At 47.3% G+C, this 26077-nt stretch overlaps 1 protein-coding gene across 1 annotated transcript; it reads right to left on the minus strand.

The window, feature by feature from the left end:
* Window positions 1–756: 756 nt before the first annotated feature.
* PPM1G (protein phosphatase, Mg2+/Mn2+ dependent 1G) lies at window positions 757–25880 on the minus strand. The gene is made up of 10 exons (XM_061350278.1): window positions 25395–25880; window positions 20424–20493; window positions 8120–8205; window positions 6088–6220; window positions 4221–4690; window positions 3663–3800; window positions 2671–2905; window positions 2054–2183; window positions 1797–1899; window positions 757–1430 (listed from the first exon to the last, which is right to left on the minus strand). Exons 1-10 carry the CDS (start codon window positions 25512–25514, stop codon window positions 1236–1238), a joined length of 1680 nt encoding a protein of 559 aa, XP_061206262.1. The 5' UTR covers window positions 25515–25880; the 3' UTR covers window positions 757–1235.
* Between the last annotated feature and the right edge of the window lie 197 nt (window positions 25881–26077).

Genomic DNA, 26077 nt, shown 5'->3' on the forward strand with positions numbered 1-26077 from the left:
GAGGGGCTTAATCTCAGAGCCACTATGGACGGGTTCAAAGATGACATGAAATGCACCCATCCAGGCTGGTGAGCCATGGACTGACTGAACTGCAGAAGCTGAAACAGCAGATGAGAACCAGAAGGTGGACTTCATCTTCAGAGGGAAAACTGAGCACAAGGCATTGTCAAGGGCACTTCCCTGAGACACAGGAACCCCTGAACAGCTGGAAGAAGTTGTGCTGGGTTCCCTCACCTTCAAATTTCATCTGTGCTTCCCTGTGCTCCCACACCATGCCAGGTAGAAGGTACACAACAGCAGGGAATGGCAGCCAACCTTTCCATCAGTGGTTCACAGCCCAGGGGCTTCGCTCCTGCAGGAGTGGCTGCAGTACTGACATATGTACAAGCTTTACACCTTCCAGCACATCAGGTAGGAGCTGCCTGTTGTCATACCTTGAAGAGAGCAAACAGTTCACACAGTTAGATGGGGTGCAGCAGGCAAGTCACCTCAGGAGGGTGAGACATCAACTGTCTCTAGAGGCTTGTCTTCTGCTCTGTGTACAACAGACTGTCCTCAGCTGAGCAAGAGAGGCAGCAGGCCCAAGCACACACACATGGCAAGCTGCTTCTTGCGAGCTGCAGCCATTCCCCCCAGTGCCCTGAGACACCAGACATTCTCCACATCCCATCTTCCTCACCCCCCCTTTCCAGGAAAGAACCAAGGACCAGAAGCACATCTATGGTTTTTTTGGCTTTTAGTTGGAAAAAAGTACTGATTGAAAGTGTACAACAGAAGGCGGTGTGGCGGCAGCACCGCAGCCAGATTGTTTCACAAATAAAAACAAAGGGCCTTAAATAATCGGGTGCAGATTAAAAAAACCTCAACAGTGAAAAAGTTCTTCCCTCTGAACAGAAATTCACAGGCACAGAAATGGCAACAACCACATGGAGACAATGGGGGGGACATCCTTCTCCTAACCACAGGGCTCCGTGCTCACAGGTTGCAGCGGGCTCCTGCGCTGTGGCTGGTGGCTGCTCCCGCGCGCAACTGTGTCCTCAGCTTCCTCTTTGGAATGGTTACAGATGAACAGTGCGACATGCCTTTGCTAACCAGACCCACCCCCCACCCCGGACACGGACAAACAAGGCCTCTGCTAAGGCTAAAAAAAGGACAAGACTTTGGAGTCTTGCATTCAGCATGTTTAAGAAACGAGAGTCTGGTGAGCGCACAGCAAAGTCCCTGTGCGAGGCCTGCTATTCCAGCTTGGCCTTCTTCTTGTTCTCGCCACCATTCTCTTCTGCTGGTGCTGCCATGTCCTCCAGTTTCCGCTTCCCACTCTCAGCAGGTGGATGTGCATTACGGGGTTTGAAACTGATGATGATGCAGGTCATGTTATCGCAGCCGGTGCCGTCCCCTGAGGTGTCTGGAGCCAAACACTGATCCAGCAGCTGAAGAGGGACAGGACAGGTTAGCAGAGAGCACAGGCAGAGCACTATGAGTAACTGAGACACCGGGCACCTTCTAGCAACTGACAGTAGCTTAGGGGCTGCCAGACCACAACGGGGAGGACTGCGCTCAAAATGCTGTTCGCAGCCAGCCAGGGGACAGAAACAGCCTCAGCAGCCCTGGTTTTCTGGAAGGGGACAGAAACTCTTTCAGCTTGACAACAACCTAGAGGTCAACCCCAGCGTTGTAACCCAGACATGTCAAATGCTGAACAAACCAGTCTGATGGAGAGGGAGGGCAGAGTCAGGCACCAAGCTGGGATGCAGAAACACTGTGTGCTGAAGGGATGGTGTAAATCTGGACCTTACCTCTTCTACGATGGAGGAGAGCGGCCTCAGGACTCCATTCTCATCCTTTTGGGTGATCTTGGACTGGATGAAATCCACCACTTCCTGGCTGCTCATCACATTCCTGCATAGAGTGGAGAGGTCAGAAAGGCAAGCGAAGGGAGCAGTCATGCCATAGTGCCTAACTAGCAGCCAGGGTCCCTGGGCCTTCTCGAGGCTCAGCTCCAGAGAAAGATCACAGCAGTGATTCCAAGAGACACAGGTCCCTTGCGACTCACCAGATTCCATCACAGGCAATGACCATGAAGTCATGGTCATCATTTATTGTCAGCACTTTGATGTCAGGCAAAGCAGAAATCATCTGTTCTTCTGGAGGCAGATTCTTGTTCCGCTTGTAGAAGTGATCACCTGTGGTGCAGAGGAGGATTACTTTTTCTCTGGTTGGGCCCCAGCAGTGCTGCCTACCCCCAAACCATGAGAAACACTGCTCTGTCAAAGGGCAGCCCCTGCAGAATCAGTCTGTGCTCCCACAGCCAGAGCAGATATGGCTGTTGGCCCATCAGACAGACACAGCTGCCACATGCTTTTACCATACAGTGAGAAAGAGGTGCCTTTGCCAGTTCAGCGTCTTTTCACCACAAAGTGCCCCACATCTGACAAGGCTAGCTGGTAAGTGCTAAGTGTTGCTTTGCGTTGGTATCTACCAGTTTCATGTTCATTTTCTCCAGTTAGACTGCAATCTTACCACATCAAATACTAAATAGGTTCTGCTCATCATCTAGTTAAAAGCTGCTGCTTAAACTTAGCAGCTGGTATGTGCTGGAAGCCTGGATGTCCTGAGCACAGCACTCTGCAGGCCAAAGCCATGCCAGCATCCACCCCCATTCTTGCTCACCGATTGCTCTGGAGAGGTTGAGACCACCATTCACTCTCCCATCCATGGTGACTTTGCCACCAGCATTCTTTATCCTGGCCAGCTCCACCTCATCCTCTGGCTTGTGGTCATACGACATGTCGACGGCTTTGCCACCTTCTGACACCACGCAACGAGAGTCTCCAGCATTAGCCACGATTAGCTGCTTGCCCCGGATAAGTGCCACGACAGCAGTTGTCCCACTGTCAGAGCCAGGCTGAAAGAGACAAATGATTTTTCTGAGGCTCCTTTCTCTTTCTCCACTATCATGTCAATAGAGAACTGGCACTAGCCACCGCAGACCCAGCAGTGTCCCAAACCCTGAAGTGATGTGTCTCACCCCTTCTTCCCATAAGCATACACAGAACAATGGAGAAATTGTGAAACACAGCAGGAGCACGTTCACTGAGAAGCAGGGTCAAGCGCTACCTCCATTCCAGCCTCACACAGCATCAGTGGCTCAGGGTTCTCCAGTATTCAACACGTCCTGCTGTACCATCAGCTCTAGTGTGTTGATCGCAGGCCTAGCCTTCAAGCAGAAGCTGGGGCACCTCTCCAAAGAGAAAAGGTTGGTACTTGGAAGCTGAAGTCCCCCTTTCCCTAACATCTTAGGTCCCTGGCCCATTGGCCAGCACTGCCATGGGCTGAGAGCCCACAGCCTGGGCTTGGCTACTGTCCTGCTACTGTCCTGCACTCTTCTTCCACACCAACCCCGCAGCAGTTTCTAAGCACAGCAAACCCAGCAGTGGGGTCAGCCTCACTGATCTCAATCTGTTGCCCAAATCCATGCCCTATCCCTTAGGTTTTTGCATAAAGTCAGGCTGTCAGCAGCTGTGTTCAGCCTCAAGAGAACAGAATAGATGTTTTATCCTCACCCAAACAAAGGATGAGGATAAAACATAGCCTTGCTGAGCTCCCCCCCAAGTGCCCTTGGCTCCATCCTATGCTGCAGAACACAAAAACAGGGTGTGCACCTCCTCTTTCCCCTCCATGCCTGGTAACAACATTTCTTCCTCTTCATCCTCATCCTCCTCTGCTTCTTCAGTGTCATCTTCATCATCTTCATTCTCTGCCTCTTCGCTGCTATAACCGTCCTCATCTTCACTGCATTCCTATAAGAAATGAGAGATACCACCAGGAGTCACACAGGACACTCTCAGTGCCCTCCCCAGACAGCTGGTCCCTCCATTCTGGGGACAGATGGTAACTTGCCCCAGAAGAGTGAGATGACCTGACACATTTCCCCCACACCTGATGTCTACAATCACAGCAGCTAGTTTCAGCTCCCACAGTTAATGAAGGGATGGTGCATGCAGCAAGACCAATGGCTGCTGCACGGATGAGGGTATGTTTCCTTCAGGGTTATCTAAACAATTCCCAATGCTCCCATGAGATGGTCTCAAAGCGTCAGCCTGAAAAACCTACTCCTAGGATACACCTAGGATGAGCCAGAGGCTCGTAGATCAAGTACCACAGTAAGCAATGCATTCTGCCCAGACAGAAGGCCACTCTGTCCCAGTGCTGTTTCCTACCTCACTGTCTTCCTCCTCTTCCTCAACCTCATCTGACTCATCCTCACTGTCCTCAAAAAATTTGGATTTGCTTGTGCGCTGGGGCTTTCCTGTAGAGGAGCAGGAGGGCCCGGCCTCCCCAGTAGAAGAGGTGACGGCCTCGTCACCTTTGCCTGCTTCAGGCTTCTGCAGAGCGGGGCTGTTGCCTCCAGCGCTGGCTTTGTCTGAGGTGGAGGAAATACCCGTGATTTCTTCATCTGGCTTCCCATTCTTCCTCTCCTTGTGGTCGGTAAGCTCCCCTGGGTCAGCCTCTCCATTCATATTTGACTCCCCATCATGCTGCTTGCCTGTCCCCTCTGCAGCGTTCTCCCCAGCTGGAGCTAAAGACTTGGTTTTGAGGTTCTTGGTGCAGTTTTGTCCGTAACGTGTGAGAAGCTCCTCAATGGTCATTGTGGCTTCTTCATGCAGAAGAGCAGCTTCCTCATTATCCACTAAAAATGCAAAGGGGGAGGGACGATGAGGACAGAGAAGGTCAGAAAACAGAATACATCACCACAGCAGCACCGTGCAGCACACAGAGTTCAGCAGTGAGCTGCCCTGTTATTGCAGGTGAGTTTCAGCAATGCTCAACAGGCTGCTCACTAGTAGGAACAGTGCTCGCTAGCAGGAACAGTGCTCACTAGCAGCCAGGCCTACACCATTCCACAGCTTCCAGGCACTGCACATGACCAATAGGCAAATGGCAGGGGAATGGCTTCTAACCACAGCTGATGCATGCAGCCTGCAAGTTCCCCTAACGCCTCCAGCCTCTGATGCTACCTGGCTGACTTGTGGGCAGCAGTCTTTAAATCAGACGTAAGGTTAGAGGGTGAAGAGCCTCACGAGAGCAGGCTCATCTGAAGCTGTGGGGGAAGCAGAAAGACCACTTTCATGTAGAGATCTGTTCATTAATACTGCAACTGAAAATGAGGAGATTTTGTTATAGCAGTTGCTCCATGGGCCTGAAGCACCCCAGAGATACCAACCAGCTTAGAAAGAGATGATGGAATAGCTTTTAGGCAGTGAATGCACCATCTCCCAAGTGGGATACTAGACAGAAAATAGGATGACTAAACTATGAGCCAATGACCACCACTTCCCTACTGACATCCACTTGGTTGTTACCTTCTTTGCTATTTAATCCCAGAAGGAAAAGAAACATCTATATCCAAAACAGTCCTGAAAACATAGGACAAAGAAAAAAAACAAGGACCCAACCAACCAAAATCCCACTTTGTCCCTGTCAGCTGGAGAACAAGGACCACAAATTCAGCACTTCCAGACCCCACACAATATTAAAGGCAATGGTATCACTGTACATCTGCTTCAAGGGTAGTCACAAGATATTCAGCTGGGAGCAGCACAGGATTCCACCCTGGGATTTACCTTCTAGCTGGCTTCATGGTCTGACAACTACTTGCTGCTGGAGAAGAACACTTGCACAAAAAATACTGCTGAAGAGATCAGCATCTGCTTCAATCCTGCCTGCAGCTGGTGTCTGCCACCAGCTCGGGAGATCTAAGCACCAGACACCATAGTCTCACTTTCACAACTTAGCCCACTTCCCAGCTCAGAGGTTTCTGACATATGCTAGAACTCTGCACCCAATAGAGGAAGCTCTATGGAAAACTGTGAAAATTTTTATAGGATTATTTATAGGATTAAGCTACCAAATGAATCAGAATTCCCCTAACACCAGCCCAAAGCAATAAATGGTGCTGAGGGGGTGCAGTTCAACACCTACTGAAATTTGGGAGAAAAACCCTTCTGCTAAAGAAGGCCAGGCCCACCTGCTCTCAGTCCCTGTCCTGGGGCTGCAGTCTTGTGTATTCAGTGGCATCTGACTTACCATCATCTTCGTCAGCAACCTTCTCCTTCTCATCTTCATCATCTTGGGGTCGCCCAGCCATTTGAGAGAGCTCTTTAATCACCTCCTCAGTGGTAAGCTTGGCATCTATGGCTAAGAAAGCATCTTCCAGGGCCTATGTATGAACACAGACATAAACAGTGTGCAGTTTCACCTTCCTTACAGAATGCCTGCCTGTCATGCTGTGCAACCAGGTTTCTTTCAGAACACAGACCATAGGGCATCACAGAATGGCTGAGGCTGGCAGAGACCTTTGGGGTCCATCTGATCCAACATCCTGCTCCAGCAGGCACACACAGAGCTGGTTACCAAAGATCATGTCCAGGCAGCTTCTGAAGAGCTCCAAAGATGGAATTCCCTGAGCAACCTGTGCCAGTGCTTGGTCACCCTCACACTGAAAAGGGTTTTCTGGTATTTAGAGAGAATCTCCTGCGATCCAGTTTATGCCTGTTGCCGTCAGTCCTGATACTGGGCACCATTTAGAAGAGCCTGGCTCCATTCTCTTTCTACCCTCCCTGCAGGGGTTTACAGACATGGATTCCATCCTCCAGAGCCTGATCTGTTCCAGGCTGAGCCATCCCAGCTCCATCAGCCTTTTCCCACAGCAGAAATGCTTCAGTCCCTCCAGCGCCTTGGTGGCCCCTTGCTGGACTGAAGATCTCCAGTCTGCCCACATCCCTCTTGCCCTGGGGAGCCCAGCACTGGGCCCAGTGCTCACAGGGTGGCCTCACCAGCACCGAGCAGAAGGGAAGCATCATCACCCCCCCCAGCTGGCAATGCTTTTTTAATGCAGCCCAGGACATCATTCGCCACCGTTGCAGCAAGGGCACGTGGTTGGTTCATGGTCAGCTCTGTGTCCACCAGGAGCCCATGGCCTTTGCTGAGCTGCTTTCCCACTGGGCAGCCCCCAGCATGTGCTGGAGCGGTGTGTTTGTTCATACCCAGGAGCAGGACTTTGCACTTCCCCTTGCTGAACTTCCTGAGGTTCAGCCCATTTCTCTACCTGTCTGGGTCCCTCTGCCTGACAGAGCAGCACAACCCTGGTGTACAGCTGCTCCTTCCAGCTCAGGGTCACCTGCAAACCTGCCCCAGCATCCAGATCATTCACAAAGATGTTAGATCAGACTGGACCCAGCACTGACCCTGGTGGTACAGTGGTCATTGCTGGCATCCTACTAGACTTTGTGCCACAGATCACCCCTCAGACCTGGCCATGCAGACAGCATTCAATGCACCTCCCTGCCTGCTCATCTGGCCCACACTGACACAGCTTCTCCTGGAGGATCTCAGTGAACAAGGCATCACAAGCCTTGCTGTAGCCCACAGGAGCCTGAAGACAGGATAGCGTTAAAGCTGCTGTGGAATGGCTCAGCATGCAGACTCCTCTGCTCAGCCGACAGTCTTATTTGCAGTCAGCGAGTGCAGCCAGCTTGGGGTCAGCAAAGCATGATACTGGGGTGTTTCAGCCTAGAGCAAGAGCCATAATATGATTCAAGTTTGCCTTGAAGGCTATCCTCAGCCTACATGTAAATGTACAAGTTCTGGAGGGACCGCCTCCCCCTCACCCACACTGCTACAGAGCCCAGCACCAACTTTCTGGACATCTGACATCAGATGAGGCATTAGTACTGTGAAGGAGAATTACAACAGAGGGACTGCTTGGTGGAAGCAAGACAAGAACTAACCTCTCACCTCTGACAAAAGCTACGCCTGCCCCCCAAAACAACACACCAAAACCCCTCCAAGAACCAGCCCATGCCTTTGGCTGGAATGAGTTTGAAAATCAAAAAGCAGACCAAAACATGCAAAAAAAAAAATAATCTGGAAAATAGAAGAAGCTTTAGCTTTGAAAATAAATCACACTGGGTGTTTGCTCCTAGAAATAAGGAAATTAAATGGAAGACATGGCAGACAGAGCTTGGGGACAGTGCCCTGCATATAAGCATTAGATACAAAACAAGAGCTTTCCTCTGCAATGGTGCTTACTTGTGTCAAGGCAGAGCTAGATTCTTACCTTTTGCAATTTGCCCTCCTTATAGGCCTTCTGGTCTTTGATTATCTCAGGAAGATACTTGGCACAGTACAGGGCAACTTCTTCTCCTGAAAGAGAGCAGAAATCATTTAAAGAGACTGGTATTCCCACAAGCAAAACACATTCCTGAGCAACTGAATTCCTGAGGCAAATCTGGGGCCAAAAACTAGAACTATCCCAGACACAGAAAAGTTATGCAGCAACAGACTGCTGGGGATCTCACTCACACCTACGCACAGGCTGCCTCTCCAGAGCAGCAGGATTTGCTGATGACCCCTGGAAAACCTTAATGAGCACTCATCTATCAGGTTTAGCCAACACTATAAGCTTCCTGAAAGGGAGTTTAGGCCCTTTTTAGCACATAGGCCAACAGCTGAGGCCCGTCTTACCTAGAAAGCTCTATTTTCACATGTAAGCACAGGGATAAACAGCAAGCAGAGAAAAAGGAAGCTTTTGGTCAGTGTAAGCACTACCAACGCATGATAAGCAGCACAAAAAGCATTACATATTCTAGTCTATGTTCTAGACAAGGAAAATACAATGCCACAACCTTGAGACAAGCCTTTCAGGAAGATGGGTGTCCTGATCAGCAAAACAGGACAGGAAAGTGTGTCTGCGTGTGCACAGCATGAGTGAACAGTGGCCAGAACACCAGGCTGATGAAAGCACAGAGGACAACTTTGACTGATGGTCAACACTCAAACCAAACATCCACTCCTAGAGCATCTGAAAGACTTTTAAAAACCAGAAACACTCCAGCGGGACTTTATACAGGGTCTGAAATGAAAAGGATGGACAATTAAAGTCCACTGACATGAGCTTATGGAAACAGATCTTGCCAATTCAATATATGTTCTTAAAGATACTGGGATTTTGCTGATAAAACTAAGCATGCTGATGATGTAGGTAAGGTATATAACATGTATATATATTACCTATATATATATATAAGACATTACTTGGCTTAAAAAAATTAAACTTTCAAGACAGCAAATGCAGAAGAGGTTAAAGAACTGCCAACCACCACTCATGAGATGAAACCCAACACATCACAGGGGAAGGTGTATTTGTATAGTCTGGAAGGACCAGCTTAAATGAAATGTTTTTATCAGAGCCAAAATAAAACTAAATTTCTATGACATAACTGTAGGTGGAAGGAGTGGTGAATAATGACAGTGACAGGTCTTTCAAATCACTTGAACTGGGCGAGTCAGCAGGGGATGCTCAGAGAGGTATGGCCACTGAGGAAAGCATGCACAGACTTAGATCATGGCAGAAAACCACCCATCAGATCCAGATTCTATAAGGAGAGAGTCATGGCCAGGAGCACACTACGTACATCTTTTCATTTAGGCTGCTTTTACTTAAAGCTAAGTTAGCAGGCTGTAAAACAGTAGCCCTGAAACTCTTGAAGACAGCACTGACAATTGGTACATCCTCTGTTGTATGACAGGGATTGAAGGTGGCTGGGTCAGTCTGCTGCAGGGACACAGGGCTCTGTCATGGGCAGAGCTGTTCCAGGACTTGGCCGAGACCTAGACATGACAGTAATGTACTGCCACATAAAGGTTTGATCCATAAGCAAAGCCTACCACGTGCCTCTGCAGTCCAAAGAGAAGGAAAACTAGGAAAACAGCAGGGATACTCCCAGATCAGGAACTATAAGGACATGGAGCAGGCCCAGTAAGTGGGCTGCTGATGCAACTGCTGCAAAGGGCAGCTGCAATTTCTTCCAGTTTCTCTTCCAACTTGCAATCATTCCTGCCTGCCCAGTCTGGACCAGCATGATGGTGTGACATCTCTCATTCTGACACTCTCTGGGGTACTGAACTACATCATCCACAGTGTATAACAGACACACAGGTGGGTCATGTGCACGCAAGCCATGCAGTGTCCTGAAGCTCCTCAGAGGCTTCCCTGAGAAAAGAATCAAACTAGGTTGGGAAAGACCTTCAAGATCACCAAGTTCAACCATTATCCCACAACTTCCAGGGCCACCACTAAACTGAGAGCTATCTCTACGTGGCTTTTGAGCACTTCCAGGGACAGTGATTCCACCATTCCCTGGGCAGCCTGTTCCAATGCCTGATCACTGTTTCAGCAAAGAAGTTTTTCCTAATATCCAATCTAAACCTCCCCTGGTGCAGCTTTAGGCTGTTTCCTCTTGTCCTATCACTTGTTGCTTGGGAGAAGAGCCACCTCTTCTCTCCATCCTTCTTTCAGGTAGTTGTAAAGAGTTATAAAAAGTTATAAAGTCCCCGCTGAGCCTTCTCTTCTCCAGACTAAACACCCACTTCCCTCAGCCATTCCCCATCACACTTGTGTTCCAGGCCCTTCACCAGCTCCATTGCCCTTCTCTGGACCTGCTCCAACACCTCAATGTCTTTCTTCCAGTGGGTGGCCCAGAACTGAACACAGGATTTGAGGTGTAGCCTTGCAGTGCCGAGTACAGGGGGATGATCACTGCCACACTATTGCTGATAAAGTCCAAGATGCTGTTGGCCTTCTTGGCCATCTGGGCACAAACTGCTCATGTTTGGCCTGTAGCATTGCACGGGCCTGCTGTGGCCCAAGTGCAGGACCCAGCACTGAGCCTTGTTGAACCTAAACACTGATGATCAGGCTGATGGTCTTACCCAAACGCTAAACAGGAATGGGGTGGGTAAAAGCCTCCATCACTGTACCAATTAACTGTTTTGGCAGAAGAGGACAGGCCACAGCTACCTGCTGAAATCAGAAAAGGAGAAGAGAATGACCAAAGGGCACCCTGGTCTATGCTAGTGGAAGCAGCTGACAGATCTAATAATACCAGCACTAGCACCTGACCACCCACCTGATGGAAAAGATGACCCAACAGTGCAATCTTCCTGCCGCAGCTAAGGGACATGGGATTTTCTGCACAGCAAATAGCTTGATTTGAGAAAACCACTGACAGCTTTGAGCCTTGGTCCCATCCCCTGTAAGCAGGCAAGCCACACGGCTGCAGACAGCACTGTGCAAAGCAATGCACTAGAGAAAGCTCTTGCTCTGTCACCGCAAAAGCAGGAAGGCAGCCCCAGTATGGAAAGCTTTGGCAATTAAAACAAGCCACATCTTTAGCACCGGGACACTGAAATTAAATAGTGATCTGGGAACATCCAATGTGCCTGACTGTGGCTGCCCAAAGACAAATTACTGTAGCAGAATGTGTAGGTGCCACAGAAGATGAGGAATCTTTGCTGCTTCCTGCATAGCTCCAGCATAGATGTCACAACAGACACTGCTGCTGAAAGCTGATGAGGCCAGTCTCACAGTCATCTCTCCATTGGCTGCAGCTCAAACCAGACCATTCCCTATAAGGAGAGTAGTCCTGGTGGTACCCCATCCCCCTTGCTCAGGGGATACAAAGGTGCTTACCTACAGTGTTTTAACCAAAACATCTAGAATAAAAACAAGATTCTCCTTTAGAGTTCTCTGGCTGTGGAAGACGACCCATCAAAGCAAGTCCTCAGATCTAAAGGTGTGTGTTCCTTTGGGGCACAGGAGGCAGCTATCAGCCCAGCACACAGACCTCAGGTCTATTTGCTTGCACAGCAGTCCCAGCAAGATATAATGGGTTTTATAAGCTGAATCAGTGACTCAAAGCACATTGCTGCCTCAGTGGCCAGAGAAATTGAACTGGCTCAAAGAATTCATCTTCTATACACAGACAGATGTGCTACATTATTCTGTCTCAGCACTTCTGGACCTGTCACAGCAAAAAAACTGCCAGGTTTTTCTCACTGAGGAAACATTTGTGAGAGTGCAATAGAGAAGCTCTACTTCACTCCAGGTCCTGCCTCTGCACATGGAGTGGCCTCTGGGTACCAGGGCCAGCTGTGGCCTTTCTGCAGTCTATCCTGGGTGCAATCAGTGTAATTACTTGGTGGATGCTAAAAGCTCCTTTGAGTTCATTCTGTAACATACTCCTGGATTGGGTTACACTTAGGCCAAAATCAGCCCACCCACCACATTTTACCAAGGTCTTGTCTTCATTAAGTATCAAACACACTCCCTCGGAGGGTGGTGGTGAGGACATCAGCAACAGGGCTGAAGAGCCAGGTAATTATGAAAGTCAATTTAAATATCTCAAGTCCTGCTTTGTGCTCTTTATCGAAGTCCTTCCCTGCCGGCTCCACAAAGGATCGAAGGATCCAGCCCCACGTGCCTGTGGCACGGAATTATGGGGAACTACTATTAAAGAGACACCAGCTGCAAATGAGTAACAGTGGACAGACCATAAACAGCTCAGAGCAAAAGAGTCCTTTTGCAGCCACTTGCTGCTTTTCTTCAATGGTGCCTCACGTGCTACAGCACTGTCTCAAAATTAAAGCTTCCCTCACTCCTGCAGTTACTGTTTTATACACACAAACTTACACTCTTATTACACCTATATAGAGAAGCAACATGGAATCCACCAGGACAAAACCTTCCCAGACCCACTCATGCTCACCTGGCCATCAGAAATTGACCAAAAGCCTCAAAATCATCTGTCAGCCATGAATTAAGTGCTCAGGGCTGTAAAGTTTCCTAAGGAAATGGTCCTGGTTGCCCTCACCTGCAACAAGCATTTGAGACAACATTTCCAGCAAAACAGAAGTTGGGACGAACTCTTTGAAGCACAAAACTGATCTGCAAAGCAGTAAAATGGAATGAGTTTTCCAAAGATGCACACCCAAAAACCAATTTTATTGAAGCAAGAGAAGGATGAGTGCATAAGTACAACATGGCACAGTAAGGTAAGTGTGAGGAATCACCACCCAGGCCTTCCCCCTCACCAAGGCAGGCAAGACCGCAGGATTGCCTCCTCGGTGGAGGAATGAAGCCTGATGCTTTTAAGTTCCAGATGAGGCTCTACACACTCCAAGGTGCACTTTAAACTGCAACAGGAGTCCTGGTGCTGACAGTTTTAGGAAAGCAGGGAAAAGAAAACCTCACCAAACGCAATTTCCACATCTTCACACTTCCCTGAGGAGCAGGGCAGAGGAGCACTGGAGCTAGAAAAGCAGGCCCTGGTACAAATGGATGTGGAGAGCCTTTGGCTGTTGGGGACTTGGAAAGCTTTCAGTGGCTGAACGCTTCAAAAATACAGTTACTCAGCTATAACCATATACATAACCAACAATGAATCCAGGATCACATCTTCCACATCCTCAGTATGAAACTCACTGTAAAACTCTCAAAGTCTCCATGAATCATTGTCTTAATGTTTTCTAGAGAGGCAGCTTCCAGCTAAGTAATGCCAAAGACTCAGCTGCATTTCCTGCTTAATGCAACACAGATGCAGTAGGAGGAAGGTCTTCAGAAGGCTAGAGTAAAATGTATCCTGTGTAGCACTGAATTCAGTGAAAAAGTGAATATCCAGAGGATTCTCCAGGGTGCATATTTTTATGTTCCAACAGAATTATCGAAACAGACTGCTTTTGTTCATGGAAGAGCACGTGGAGTTTTCAAAATGTCTGAAAAATCAGTCAGAAAGGTGAAAGCATACATGGGAAAGCACATGCCTCAGAGCATATTGCTACACACTGCCAAAACCTACATCTGATTCAGGTTTAAAAGCAGGAGTCACATTCAGATGAAATATGGAACAAAGTCAATATATTTTGGCATTTCCGGCAAGACTGGCTCCAGAGTACCTAAGGCTCAGCTGGCGTCTCACTGCAGTAAGATTCCTCCATCTCCAGAAGCACAGGCTTAAATATGACATGTGAAGTCAAGAATAGGCAGCAGCCTCAGGGCAGAAACCAAGGCAAGAAAAAGGCCTCCAGAGATACAGGTTCCTAGATCAAATCTTTTTTAGTGCATGTACATGTACAAACCCATTCTATCTAAATACAGATCTGATCTGCATTTAGACACATACAAGCTATTTAAATATAAAGTAAAGCAACCTTAGAGTCAAATAACAAATAAACTAGCCAAGAACAAAGCCCCATCCAACCTGGCCTTGACCACTTTCACAGATGGGGCATCCACCATTTCTCTGGGCAACTTGTGCCAGTGCCTCACCATCCTCACAGCCAATCATTTCTTCCTAATGTCTAATCTCAATCTCTCTTCCGTCAGGTTAAAGCCATTCCCCCTTGTTCTATTCCTACAGGCCCTTGCCCAAAGCCCCTCTCTAGATTTCTTGCTGGCCCCTTTAGGCACTGGAAGCTGCTCTAAGGTCTCCCTGGAGCCTTCTCTTCTCCAGGCTGAACAAGCCCAGCTCTCTCAGCCTGTCTCCATAGCAGAGGTGCTCCAGCCCTCAGAGCATCTTCGTGGCCTCCCCTGGACTTGCTCCAGGAGGTCCCACATCCCCCTTGTGTGGGGGCCCTAGAGCTGAACGCAGTACTGCATGGGGGGTCTCATGTGTAAACAAGGCACACTGCTTTCAATTTCCCGGTAATCTATTATACACAGGAGCCTCTTAGGCACAGTGACCACGTTCCAGAATTCCTGGGCAGTTGTGGTTTCCTATTCGAGCCCACTGTGTGATCAGTGTGACCCACTTACTCCATGGAGCATGAGCTGTATGATGTGTAGAGGGGACTCTCCCTATGAGCATTCAGCCCAGCACAGGCAATCAAACTGCCAAAATGAACTGCACTTTAGTATCAGCTACTTCTGAAGTGGATCAGATTCCTTCATACGCTGCTACTTAGAGTGTAGCAGACTTCAGATCCTCTCTATCCCTGGCACCAAAACCCTAGAGGTTGACCTTGAGTCTCCCCAGGTGCTTTCTGCCAGAAGCCCTGGCAAGCAGTCTAAAGCATACTTGTCACATCCTGTCCTGTCCAGACTGGTCCAAGGGCTACTGCACAATCTGGCTCCTGTTTAATCTGTTCAAAGACTTGCTGCTGCTCAGGGATGCATTCAAAGTCATTCTTCTTTGACAGAGAAGATCGATAGTTGCCCGATACCAAAGGTTTAGAATCAGAAGTAGGCATTCTCCAAAACTCCACTTGTGTTTCTCTTTTGTTAGCTGCTGGAGACATACCTGGTATTTTATTGATCACATCCACTGGGATATGACAACATCCACCTTGACATTTTATTCTTAAAAACTAGATTTCCTGTGCAAGTCGTTTGACCTTATTTTGTTTTATAGCAAAAGCAGCTTTCAAAAGGATCTGGTTTATTCTTCTCTCCTTCTGAAACACTTCCCCCACTGTGTTGCCCCACACAATGATGCCATCAGTATACTGCAGGCGTTCAGGAGCTTCATCTCCTAGTTCTAGTGCAATCTGCATCAATCCAGCATCAGAGTAACCAGCTGAGAATTAGCTCACCTGGTTAATGACTAAAATCTTCTTACGTATCTCCCAGCTCACTTAGGGATAGGGTGGTTCCTGTCATGATTTCAGCCTCTTCCTCCTCCTGTTCCTGTGACTGCTCTGCACCAGTACAGGCTGCCTCTTCTGATTCTTTCTTCTGCTCCCTCCCAGGAGGAGCTCCTTCATCCGTTACTAAATGAGCAGACTTCTGCTTCCCTTGTTTCTCCAGGGGCACCTGATTTCGTGTTTAGTTTAGCAATAGTGCCTTTTGGCATTTTCCCCTCTCTTCTTGAGGGTGCTGCATGCCATCAAGTAGCATTGGTAAATGCTGGTCAGGGCCCAGCACAGCGTGGTAAACTGTGCCTCTCTGGAATACCCACAACTTTTTTTAACATTCTATCCCTGCATCCAGATCCTGCACTTGCTTGGAAGTGAAGATCCACATCACTGGAGGTGAGAAGTTCTTTAGACACCTGCCCATATTCTCCCACATACAACCACATACCATGGAGTCTGGGTCATATTCCTACATTGCTTGTTAACCTTAGACAAAACCAAAGCAATATTCCTAAGAAACACCAATACAAGTATTTTAGCTCCCAGAGATGTTCAATATACTGAGAAGTTACTGTAATGAGGGAGAAAACATGACAGAAGAAGGTTGCAAGGGCGCCATTCTGTATTTCCTCCACAAGATAACCTCTTGGAGGAAGAAGTATAATTGCTAATTGTCTCCATGAGATGGTACCCAAAGTACTGTACTGGCTTCAGCACAGAGCCCAATTATCAGATTAAGCTCAAGACTGGTGTTTTAATAGCAGTTCTCCCAGGCGAAACATCACTTATCGCTACAGAGCACAGCAAACTGCAAAAGCAAAAAACCACCAATCTTTCACATATACAGTTGTCATGGATTAACCCCAGGTGGCAACTAAGCACTATGCAAGCTACTCACTCATTCCCCCTAGAGGGATGGGGGTGAGAACTGGAAAAGCGGTAAAATCATGAGATAAAGACAGTTTGATAGGCAAAGCAGAAGCTGTATGTGCAAGCAAAGCAAAACAAGGAATTAATTCACCACTTCCCATTGCAGGCAGGTGTTCAGCCATCTCCAGGACAGCAGAGCTTCATCATGTGTAAGCTACTTGGGATGACAAACATCATCACTCCAAATATCTCCCCCTTCCTTCTTTTTCACCCTGCTCTGCATGCTGATTGTGACCCCAAATGGTCTGGAATATCTTTTTGGTCAGTTGGGGTCATCTGTCCTGGCTGTGTCCCCTCCTCACTTCTTGTGCACCCTCAGCCTACTGGATGGTGGGGTGAGAAGCAAAAAAGGGCTTGGTGCTGTGCAAGCACTGCTCAGCAATAACGAAAACATCCCTGTGTTATCAACACTGTTTTCAGCACAAATCCAAAGCACAGCCCCCTACCAGCTCCTGTGAAAAAAAATTAACTCTATCCCAGCCAAAAGCAGCGCAACAACCAAGACAGGGAAGAGACATCGATCCCTCTGCTTACAGACTGAAAAAATTGATTACATGAGGGCTCACTGTATTCATATTAAACACCCTGGTAGCAACAAAAAGAAAACCTCACTATGATAATATAGACCTCATATATAATATGGAAAGGGGGAACTATGTCAATGAAGGCACTTATTAAAATGAAATTAAAAGAAACAGCTGAAAAGGATAAAGCATGTGTAGATAGCAACAGAGATTGATCAGAAACACCATACTGGAGGTGCAGAGTACCCATATATTCTCCAAGATTTGAGGGCAGTGAAGTGAGGGCAAGTAAAAAGGAAACTGGGAAAAGCAAAATATCAGCAGTATCTGTCAAAAAATGGAAAGGGGCAAAACATTAAAAAAACCCTGATGAGTGAAACTGAAAGCTAAATATGAAAGTACAAACCAATCATAAAAACCCAACCCAAATCAACAAAACAAGCACAACCACCAAAAAAGAAGCAGCCAACAAAAAGCCAACCCTTTTACAAATAGCACATTAATAAAAACTCTTCCCAACCCATTTGGAGCAGGATGCTTACTGAAGAGTTCAAGGCTGATAAATGAGCAAGGTGTAAAAGAAAAGGTAAATTTATTTTTTTTTTCCACTGGCAGCTAATAAAGCTGAGAGAGGTTCTCACACTAAAACCGTCTTTTACATAGGACAGACCTAAGAAATTGTTTCAAACTAAAGAACTAATGCATCAATAAAATCATACAAATGTAGGGGCAGGCAAAAAAAGTTCTTCAGTGTCAGATTCAACTATATCTGTATTATTCCTGATAAGGCTTGTCCAGTAAGAGCTGTAGAAATCCCATCGCTGGAAATGTAAAATATAAGTTAGAAACCTGAAAATACAGGTTAGAAACTCATGTTAATGCTTTGCTATTCTGATTAATGCCTTTCCCTAATGTCTATCTTGAATCTTTCCTATTGTATTTAAAATAAATCCCAACACATTATGTCACAAAGTGCCCAAAGTCTTTCTAAAATCCAACACATGGAACAGACCTTCCTGTTAGCTGAGAAACTAACACACCACTCTTAAGGAAGAACAGGGTGGTCTGATATTATTAATTCTTGACCAGTTTATGGTAGATGCTCCTTATCTTTCTATCTGCTAGATGCTTAAAATGGTTTATGAGTTTCTACAAGAAATAACATTAAGTTGAATAGCTGCCAAATCCCTGTATTATTTTTCCTTTGTCCTTCTCTGCCTTTCAGAACCGACTCATTACCCTGATGTTCTTAAAGATAATCTGCAGGATATCAGCAGTTGCCTCATCCAGCTCTCTGCACGCTCTAAGATGAAGCTCAGGAGAAAAATAATCTTCAAACATTAAATGTAAGTGCTTCAGACCAAGATGCCATCTTTTGAAGAGCTTCTCGTCAGCTACCTACTCACACTGACCTTTTTAATGAGAACTACTGCAAAAAAGGTCTTAAACTCTTATTTACATATTGGCAGAATGAGACAACAGTTGTAGAGGAAAGGGAGAAATTATGAACTGTGGTATGTAACCTTCCACTTGAATCTGCTCCATTATCAGAGAAATGAAAGGCAGACATTATCATACACAAGAAATCTAAAATCCTCAAAGTGGTGGAAACTGGGTTCACAACACTACAGACCAACTTAGCTGGTACATGAACATATCAAACAGGAGAAATAGTAATAAACAGAATTAGCAGATATATGGATATATATGGTGTGTTGGGCAGGGGTTAAACATGCAGCAAAGAACGTCACAAACTGGTCACTGTGTTTTCAGACAGTCAATGAGCAGGAGGAAGCAGTCAGTTTAGCTGATCTACTCCATACAGATTTCCAAAAAGCTTTCAAATAAATCATCAACATTTTACACACTGAGGTGCTATAGGAAAGGAAGCAAAATATTCAAAATGGAGGATGGCCCCCAGGAGAGTTCTTTGAAAACTTCTGTTGTTCGAGATCTACAAAAATAATCTTGAAAATCCATCAGAAAGAAACAATGGGTCAAAACTAAAGTAATCTGCAAAATTTTACAGCAGGATCTTGTGCTTTTACATAATATTGACAGATGAAATTCCTCACTGACAAAGACAAGAAAAGAAGAAAAGACAACCAACCTCCATATGCACACTGGATGCACTCAAAACCATCTATTACCACGTAAGGGAAGATCTGGAAGAAACTGGGGACAGAGTTCTAAAAATATCACCTTACAGTTTATTTGTGTCAAAATAGCTAATATGGAATTGTTAGGAAAGGAACTGAGAACAAAGCAGAAAACACTTATGCCACAATAAATTCATTATATGTCTGTAACTTAAAGGGTATTGGCAGTTCTATTCAGCCTAACTAAAATCATGGTACAGTTAAGACTATGCCCCAAAAAAAGGACAAATACAACCACAGCTGTAGTACAATACAATGTTTAGAACCTGTGTCTATGTCCAACACCAGCAGCCTACTGAGTTCTGTGGCCCAGGCATTTCATCACTTATGCTAAAAACTACTGGAATAATCCATGATGCAATTTTGGCATAAGCTAGTTATCCCTTTTCCCCCTATTATCACTCTCCCTAATTCCTGGACACAGTCCAGGACCTAGTAGGAACCAGGGACCAACAGCCAGTTTGGAGGCAGCCATACTATGCTAAACACTAAGACAGCTGAACTCCATTAACGTGGCCAGATTGTGCCAATTGACCTCAGGGCCAGAAAATGGGTGCTGCTGTTTTTTAATAGCAGAGATTCAGCTGTATGACCAGAGAGAAGTCTGGGACTCTTCTGATTAGAAGAAAGGGCATGGAGTCCAAAATTATGAGTGTGAAAAGTGCTAACGGAGGGATCATTCACTGGTTTCTAAGTGTGGGGATACTGCAGTGAGCTCATCAGGCAGCAGACTTAGATCAAAGTCTTTTTTCAAATAACAAAGTTCTATTCAAATATCCTATGCAAATAATCACCATATAAACCTGGTTTAAAATGCAATTAGAAACTTCATTAAGAGTTAGTTCATCAAGAAGACTCGAGAGTGTCTGCAAGATCAAATGGCTGCAACCTCTAGCTCTTACGTGGAGAATGGAAGCTGGGAAGGTATGTCAGAGAATGGATCTGCCTTTTCGCTTCCTTCACTGTTTCCCTGGGCAACCAGTACTGTTAACCACCAGAATATACTGACCAAAGGCAGACCTTTGGTCCAATCTTGTGTAGATTTTCTTATTGCCACTATTCTGTGACCATCCTGTCTAGTTATCCACCGAAAAAACATTCTTAACAGTTTTAGAAGATGGAATGTAAATCTCATTTCAATTACATATCAACCCATGACCTTCCTTCTAGAACATGTAAGAAACTTTCAAAACCTTAGTCAATTATATCTATCAAAGAAAATGATTCCCAAGAAGGAGCAGGATTTCTAATGACAGATAGATGCTTGCCCAGCAGCCACTAGGCAGCCTAGAAGAGCCACACTGAAGATCTCAGGAGAGAACATAGTAGATTCAGTTACCTCCATGTCCATCGTAGACTGAGAACATAGCTGTTTCACTGTCCAGCTCAGGTATGCAGTTGTGTGCATCCTGAAAGAGAGCAAAAGTCTGGAATTACATGTTTGCATTAGACCCTGTAGAGAAGTGGGAGAAAGGAGCAGGAAGGCTGTGAGCACTGACAAAGGGATTCTCAAACCTGGAGGGAGAGCAAGAACAGCAAGAACGCCTCCTCTCACATTCTCAAAAGCTTACCTGGTGAGCACTCATCTTCAAAGAGGGGGCATGGATTCTTAATGTCATGGTGCTCTCTGTGCTCAAACAGCAACCCAACCTTGTCACCATGACATTATACCGGAACCCCCTTCAGGTCCTCAGTACAACAACTCTAAGAGGTGGTCAAGCTGAACCTAGAATCAAATCCCTGTGCTTGCAGTCATTGTGAGGCTTCTGTTACTGAAGTAGCTCACAGTCATTAATGAATGTGAGGCAACAAGCTGTGCTATTGCTCAAACTGGTACCTATGCTGAGGGCTGTCTAGCCAAGGGTAACTACAGAAATACAAGTTATACTGGTACTAACACACTGGCTACTTCCCCCTGCCCCCCCAAGACAAATGCAACTGTCTCAGGGTCACCTGTGGACCCTGGTCACTCCCACAGATGATCTCTTCCCCAGTTCTTGCCAAACAAGAGCCATGCAAACTGAAAAGCCAGGAGGTCAAATATGAAGCCTCCTGACCTCATGCCTTCAATCAAATTCAGCTTTGCCTTTGCTTGTCGTGGTGAATACGGTCACAGACAGCATCAGTTGTCTATCTGAACAGCAGATGAAAGGGTCTTGCAGGACCCTTGCAGGATTACCACATCCAGAGAGAACAACTTGGCTGGAAAACCTTCTCTCAGGATTCTTGCTCTTCTTGCCATGTGGGATAGTCCAGGTTCACTGCTGGCCTCAGACACAGCTACCTGACAAGCAAGGCAAAAAGCCTGGTCTCTCTCAAGTGTCTTTTAAAAGCAGTGAAGCAAAGAATGAGCAACTACTGAACTAAAGGTGCAAAAGCCAAAGTACAAACCTAGGTATCACTTCTTAAGATAAGACATATGTCTTCATTCTGGCAACTGTCCAGAAACTCTGAAAATCTCTGCGGACAAATGAGAAGGAAGGCACATCACCCAGGAGCATTTTGGGCTTAAATGTCGAGCTGCATCATCCCTTCCTTGTGCATGCTCCCAAACTACGAACATCAGTAACATATAAGCTATATACACTGAGCAACCTTTTTCTTCACAGGGTCTCTCAGGAACAGCAGACTTTGAAGAAGGCACCACCAGATTTTACAGCCAGCTGCCTGACCTCTTTCACCCTCTGGGTAAGCAAACCAAACTTGGCTATTCCAATGCAAAACCTCAAACTGACAGATGGACTGAATCTTTCTCTTAAGCCCTCCCCTTGCCTAACTAATCTACTATTTCTTGAAGTTCAAGCTCTAACCTACCAACTTACAGCATGACCCCACATGCTTTTGTTCAACAATCATGATATAGTCTCTTTGCATGATACAGTCTCTTTGCTGTGGTTGATCACCTTAAAGTTAAATGTGCTACAGCTGTCCCAAAACACTGTGCTTAGTCCAAGACAGTTGGCTCAGAGATTTGGATGTGCCTATATTGCAAGCCATAACCCAAAATTCCTATACATGCACACACCTACACAGCCAAGTAACTGTTGAGCTCTTCTACTTTTTTACTGCAAGACTTCTTGGATAAGAGCTTTTCACCCCACAGTCTTGTTAGAAGAGAACTCTGTTCCCCTGCAATTTCTATCAAGAACACAAAAAAGAGACGATCTGGCTTTATGCAGTACTTAGTGCAATGAAACTCCTGACACCATGAAAACAGCATCTGAACAGGCAAATTGCGATCTTAGCTCAAAATGAAAAAAAATTACTCTGAATTATAACGCAGGAAATTTAACCAGAAAGCTCACTGGAGACAGTGAATGGAATAAATATAAACAAAGAGCCAGCAACTTTACCCGCACTTTTCAGAGCGTTTACAGAAGCTAGTGAGACAGCAAAACCACAACAAAGTAACTGGGATAAGCCCCAGGTGGCTAAACAGCAGTTCAATTAGAGCAAGTAATGCAAATGCTGCTGGAGAGGAAACCCAGTAATGACAGCAAAAATGGTCTCTACTCCATTTGCAGAACACTGAGAGCAACTTTTCCTGACCCTCATCCATGGTACTGCAGGCAAGGAGGGCAAACAAACGAGGGCAGCATGTGCTGGTAGGAGATGGTTTAGCTCCCACACTGAGCACAGGGCTTTCTCTACATGAGCTTGAGCGTTCTTGGCTCCACAGGACAGGCTCTACACCAGTCCTTTGGCATTTGTAACACTACATCAGAGTGCCCAATGGACCACAAAGACCACCTTGTGCTGCCAGGACAAGAGGCTCAGTTACATATCTCGATCCCTGCTTCCAGGCCTGGTAAGCTCACTGCAGCAAGTGTTGTCCAAGTGACCCTGCTCTTGTGCTTTTTGGACCAAGGAAGTAGCTCCCAAAGTCAGATTCCAGGTCTCCTCCAGCCACCTCAGTGGTTATTACAGCAGTACTGAAAAACAGTAGATTTGAAACATAAACCACCAAATTCAGTTGAAATTAGCAAGCAAGATAAAACTGAGAGTTAATTTGGCAAATCTCCAGATTTTGAGCCAAATTCTTGCCTTTTTCTTTTTCTTTTTTTTTTTTTTATGCGAGGTTTCAGGAGTGAAACAAAGCTGCACATGGGGGTCGCTGGGTGTCTCATCTTGGAGCTACAACCAAAACCGCACCAAAAAGCTCAGAGGCCACATCCACCTACTTCCAAAGTGCCTCCTGCACCTTTCACTGTATCCCAGAGCCATAAAGCTGTCTTCAGCTTTTCCCCTTTACTTATTCACTCTTAGTACCTAACGCTATTTTTTGGGTATCTTATCCTTTGGGTCCCTCATCTGCCCAAAACATTTCCTTACAAAGAAAGCTCTCTGGACTAATGGATTTTTATTATAGCACTTCTTTGGAGCCCTGTGTATCTACCTCACTTGTGGGCTCCTAAATGTAAGTTAAAGGCAACAGACAACACCTTTACACAAATTTCTGCTACCCCAAAATGCCTGTGTCCTTCCTAACACTTGCACACACTCTGAGTGGCTTTGCTAACATAATACATAACTAGTGCCTTAAGCGCAAACATTTGCTTAAAGCTATTCCCAAGTTTTAACTGCAAAAGTACAATTAAGCACTCAGAAAAAATACACACCAAGACACAGAGAAGAACACACGACAATGGAATGCAAGAAAATGCAACAGAACTTCTGCTCAGTGGTGCGTGAAGCAACACACTTCTCTTCCATCACAGTCCCAAAAGCAATCTGCAGCAGGTTCAGCTTGCAACACAAGTGCTCCTGCCATCTCCCCATTTCTTGTGATAACACAGTTAAGCCATGTCTACACCAATGGCCTTAGTATTGCCCCTGCCAATAGGGAGATAAGCTGAAGATATTGGCTAATGCAGAAAACACAGCTGCAAGCTCTGGGCGTCATCCAATTTCCATAAAGGTCAACAGCAGCAAGAATAGACCTGAAGTAACTGAAATGATAAGCCAATGCCCCACCTGTGGAAAGGTTACTTCAGCCCACCAGCATTATAAATAGGGGCAACGCTGTTCTCCCTTATTCCTGTCCCCTTAAACTACTTTCAGCCTCTGTGCATTAGGGATGCCAGAATAGTGCCTGCACTCAGCCTCTTACACGAACTAATCGCTTCACAGAGATTACACTGTGCATCACCTCTGTGTTCCAGGAATGTCTCTGTGCCACGTTTCATCCCTCCAGGGGTCACCAGAATGGACCAACTTAGACACTGTGACAGTCACAGTCAGCATAGACTACTCTGAGTGATCTTAAGAGCAGAAGCACCAATTCTCCTGCCAATTCTACCAAGCCCATGACTTCACTGAAATCAGATGCACAGAGAGGAAAAAACACCTGGTCACCCTTCTGCTACTAGTAAGATGGTTGTAGCATTTCAGTAGCAGTAAAGTATCTGACAGTATGGCTCATAAAAATGTATCTGCAAGAAATGGTCTGAATGAGACAACCTCTGGCCAAAGGGCTACAAACAAGGTGGCTCCTTTACTGTGTTCAGAGGTGTAGTCTGGGGGGGAGGGAGCTGCAGGGACCGATATTAACCCCTGATTTACCCTGTTTGCTGGCTGCCTGGAAAGGGAAATAAACCAGCACCTTAACAGTACTCACAAGAGGGTGTTAAATTCAAAGCACAAAGAACTGCTGGCCAGGCAACGTATTCCCAGCAGCTCGACATCGCCCTTGTACAACAGCTTTACAAGGTATTCCAACAGACTCCCCCACCAGCAGAACCCAAGGCCAACACCTGGCTCCCACAGCCAGGAATGTATCCTGAGATAATTCATTTTCCCAGGCTGATAGGGCAGTAATGCCAGGCATGGCTACAGAAGGCCAAGAGCAGCAATGAGAATTCCTCCAATAAGTTTGCCTAGAAAAAAAACTACAATAAACCCACGGAAACAGCACAGAAAGAGACTGGCACTGCCTGGAAGGAAAAGCAGGGATTTCGCATAAGAATTTCTCACTTGCTTTCATTCAGTGCTTCATCCCAAGGGCTAAACTGGTCTCTCCTCCTCCCATTTTAGCCCAAGCCTTTATTCCTACCGGGATTTCTCTGGGCTGCATGTGCCGGGAGAACCCCGACGGGAAACCAGCGGGAGCCAGGACAAGCGGCAACCCACGAGCCGCGGTGGCACGGGAAAAGGCAGCCCCGCCCCGACAGCGCGGGCACCACGGAAGGGACTAACCACCCACCTCCCCTCACCCCCCGTCCCCCCGGTGGGCGCCGGACAGCGGGAAAGGTCTGGGGCAGCACTAAGCCTCCCCGCCATGCTGAGCGGCAGCTTCGGGTGCCCTGCTCACCTCCATGGAGACGCGCCAGCCCTGCATGGCGCTGAAGCCGAAGTGAAGCGGGCGCGGCCCGAGCCCAGCCCCGTCCCCAGAGCTCTTCACCGTGTTGGGCTGCGACAGGTACGCGCCCATGGCGGCCTTCACCGGCGGGGCGGGCGCGGCCCCCCGGCGCGGCGGCCTTGCGCTGAGGAGGGAGGTGTGGGATCGGTGGGGGGAGGGGAACGGCGGTAGCTGGGCCACGCGCGACCGGACCGTTCGCGAGCGGCAGCGGAGGGCGCGAGCGGCCCAGCGCGGGCGAGAGGGCGCGAGGGCGGCGGAACCTCTCTCCCGCGGGCCGCCGGGCGGAAGTCGCGCGACCGGAAGCGCGGCCTGTGGGAGTCGCCAAGGGAAGGGAGGGCGAAACGGCGCTCAGCCAGCGCGGCCGGAAGCGCCTACCATAGAGACGAGCCACCGGCTAGCACAGCCCTCCGCTCCGCAGACTCAGCCCCGCAGGGCTGGGCAGCCGCCCCTGCTCCTCCCTCCCTCCAGTGGTTCAGGGGCCCACCCAGGCTCTGGCTGCGAGCAGCCCAGCAGCTCCCTCCGCTCCCCCTTCAGCCGGGCCGGCCCAGCAGCACTCCGATAGCCATTCGGGAAACACGCTCGTCACGTAGCCAGCAAAGGGAACAGGGGACTCGGGACAGGCGGTACCACCTCGG

This window comes from Neopsephotus bourkii, unplaced genomic scaffold, assembly GCF_033783945.1.
Source record: "Neopsephotus bourkii isolate Nb327-2 ecotype Australia unplaced genomic scaffold, CSIRO-AGI_Nbou_v1 NB_481, whole genome shotgun sequence".
In the NCBI taxonomy this organism is placed as follows: domain Eukaryota; kingdom Metazoa; phylum Chordata; class Aves; order Psittaciformes; family Psittacidae; genus Neopsephotus; species Neopsephotus bourkii.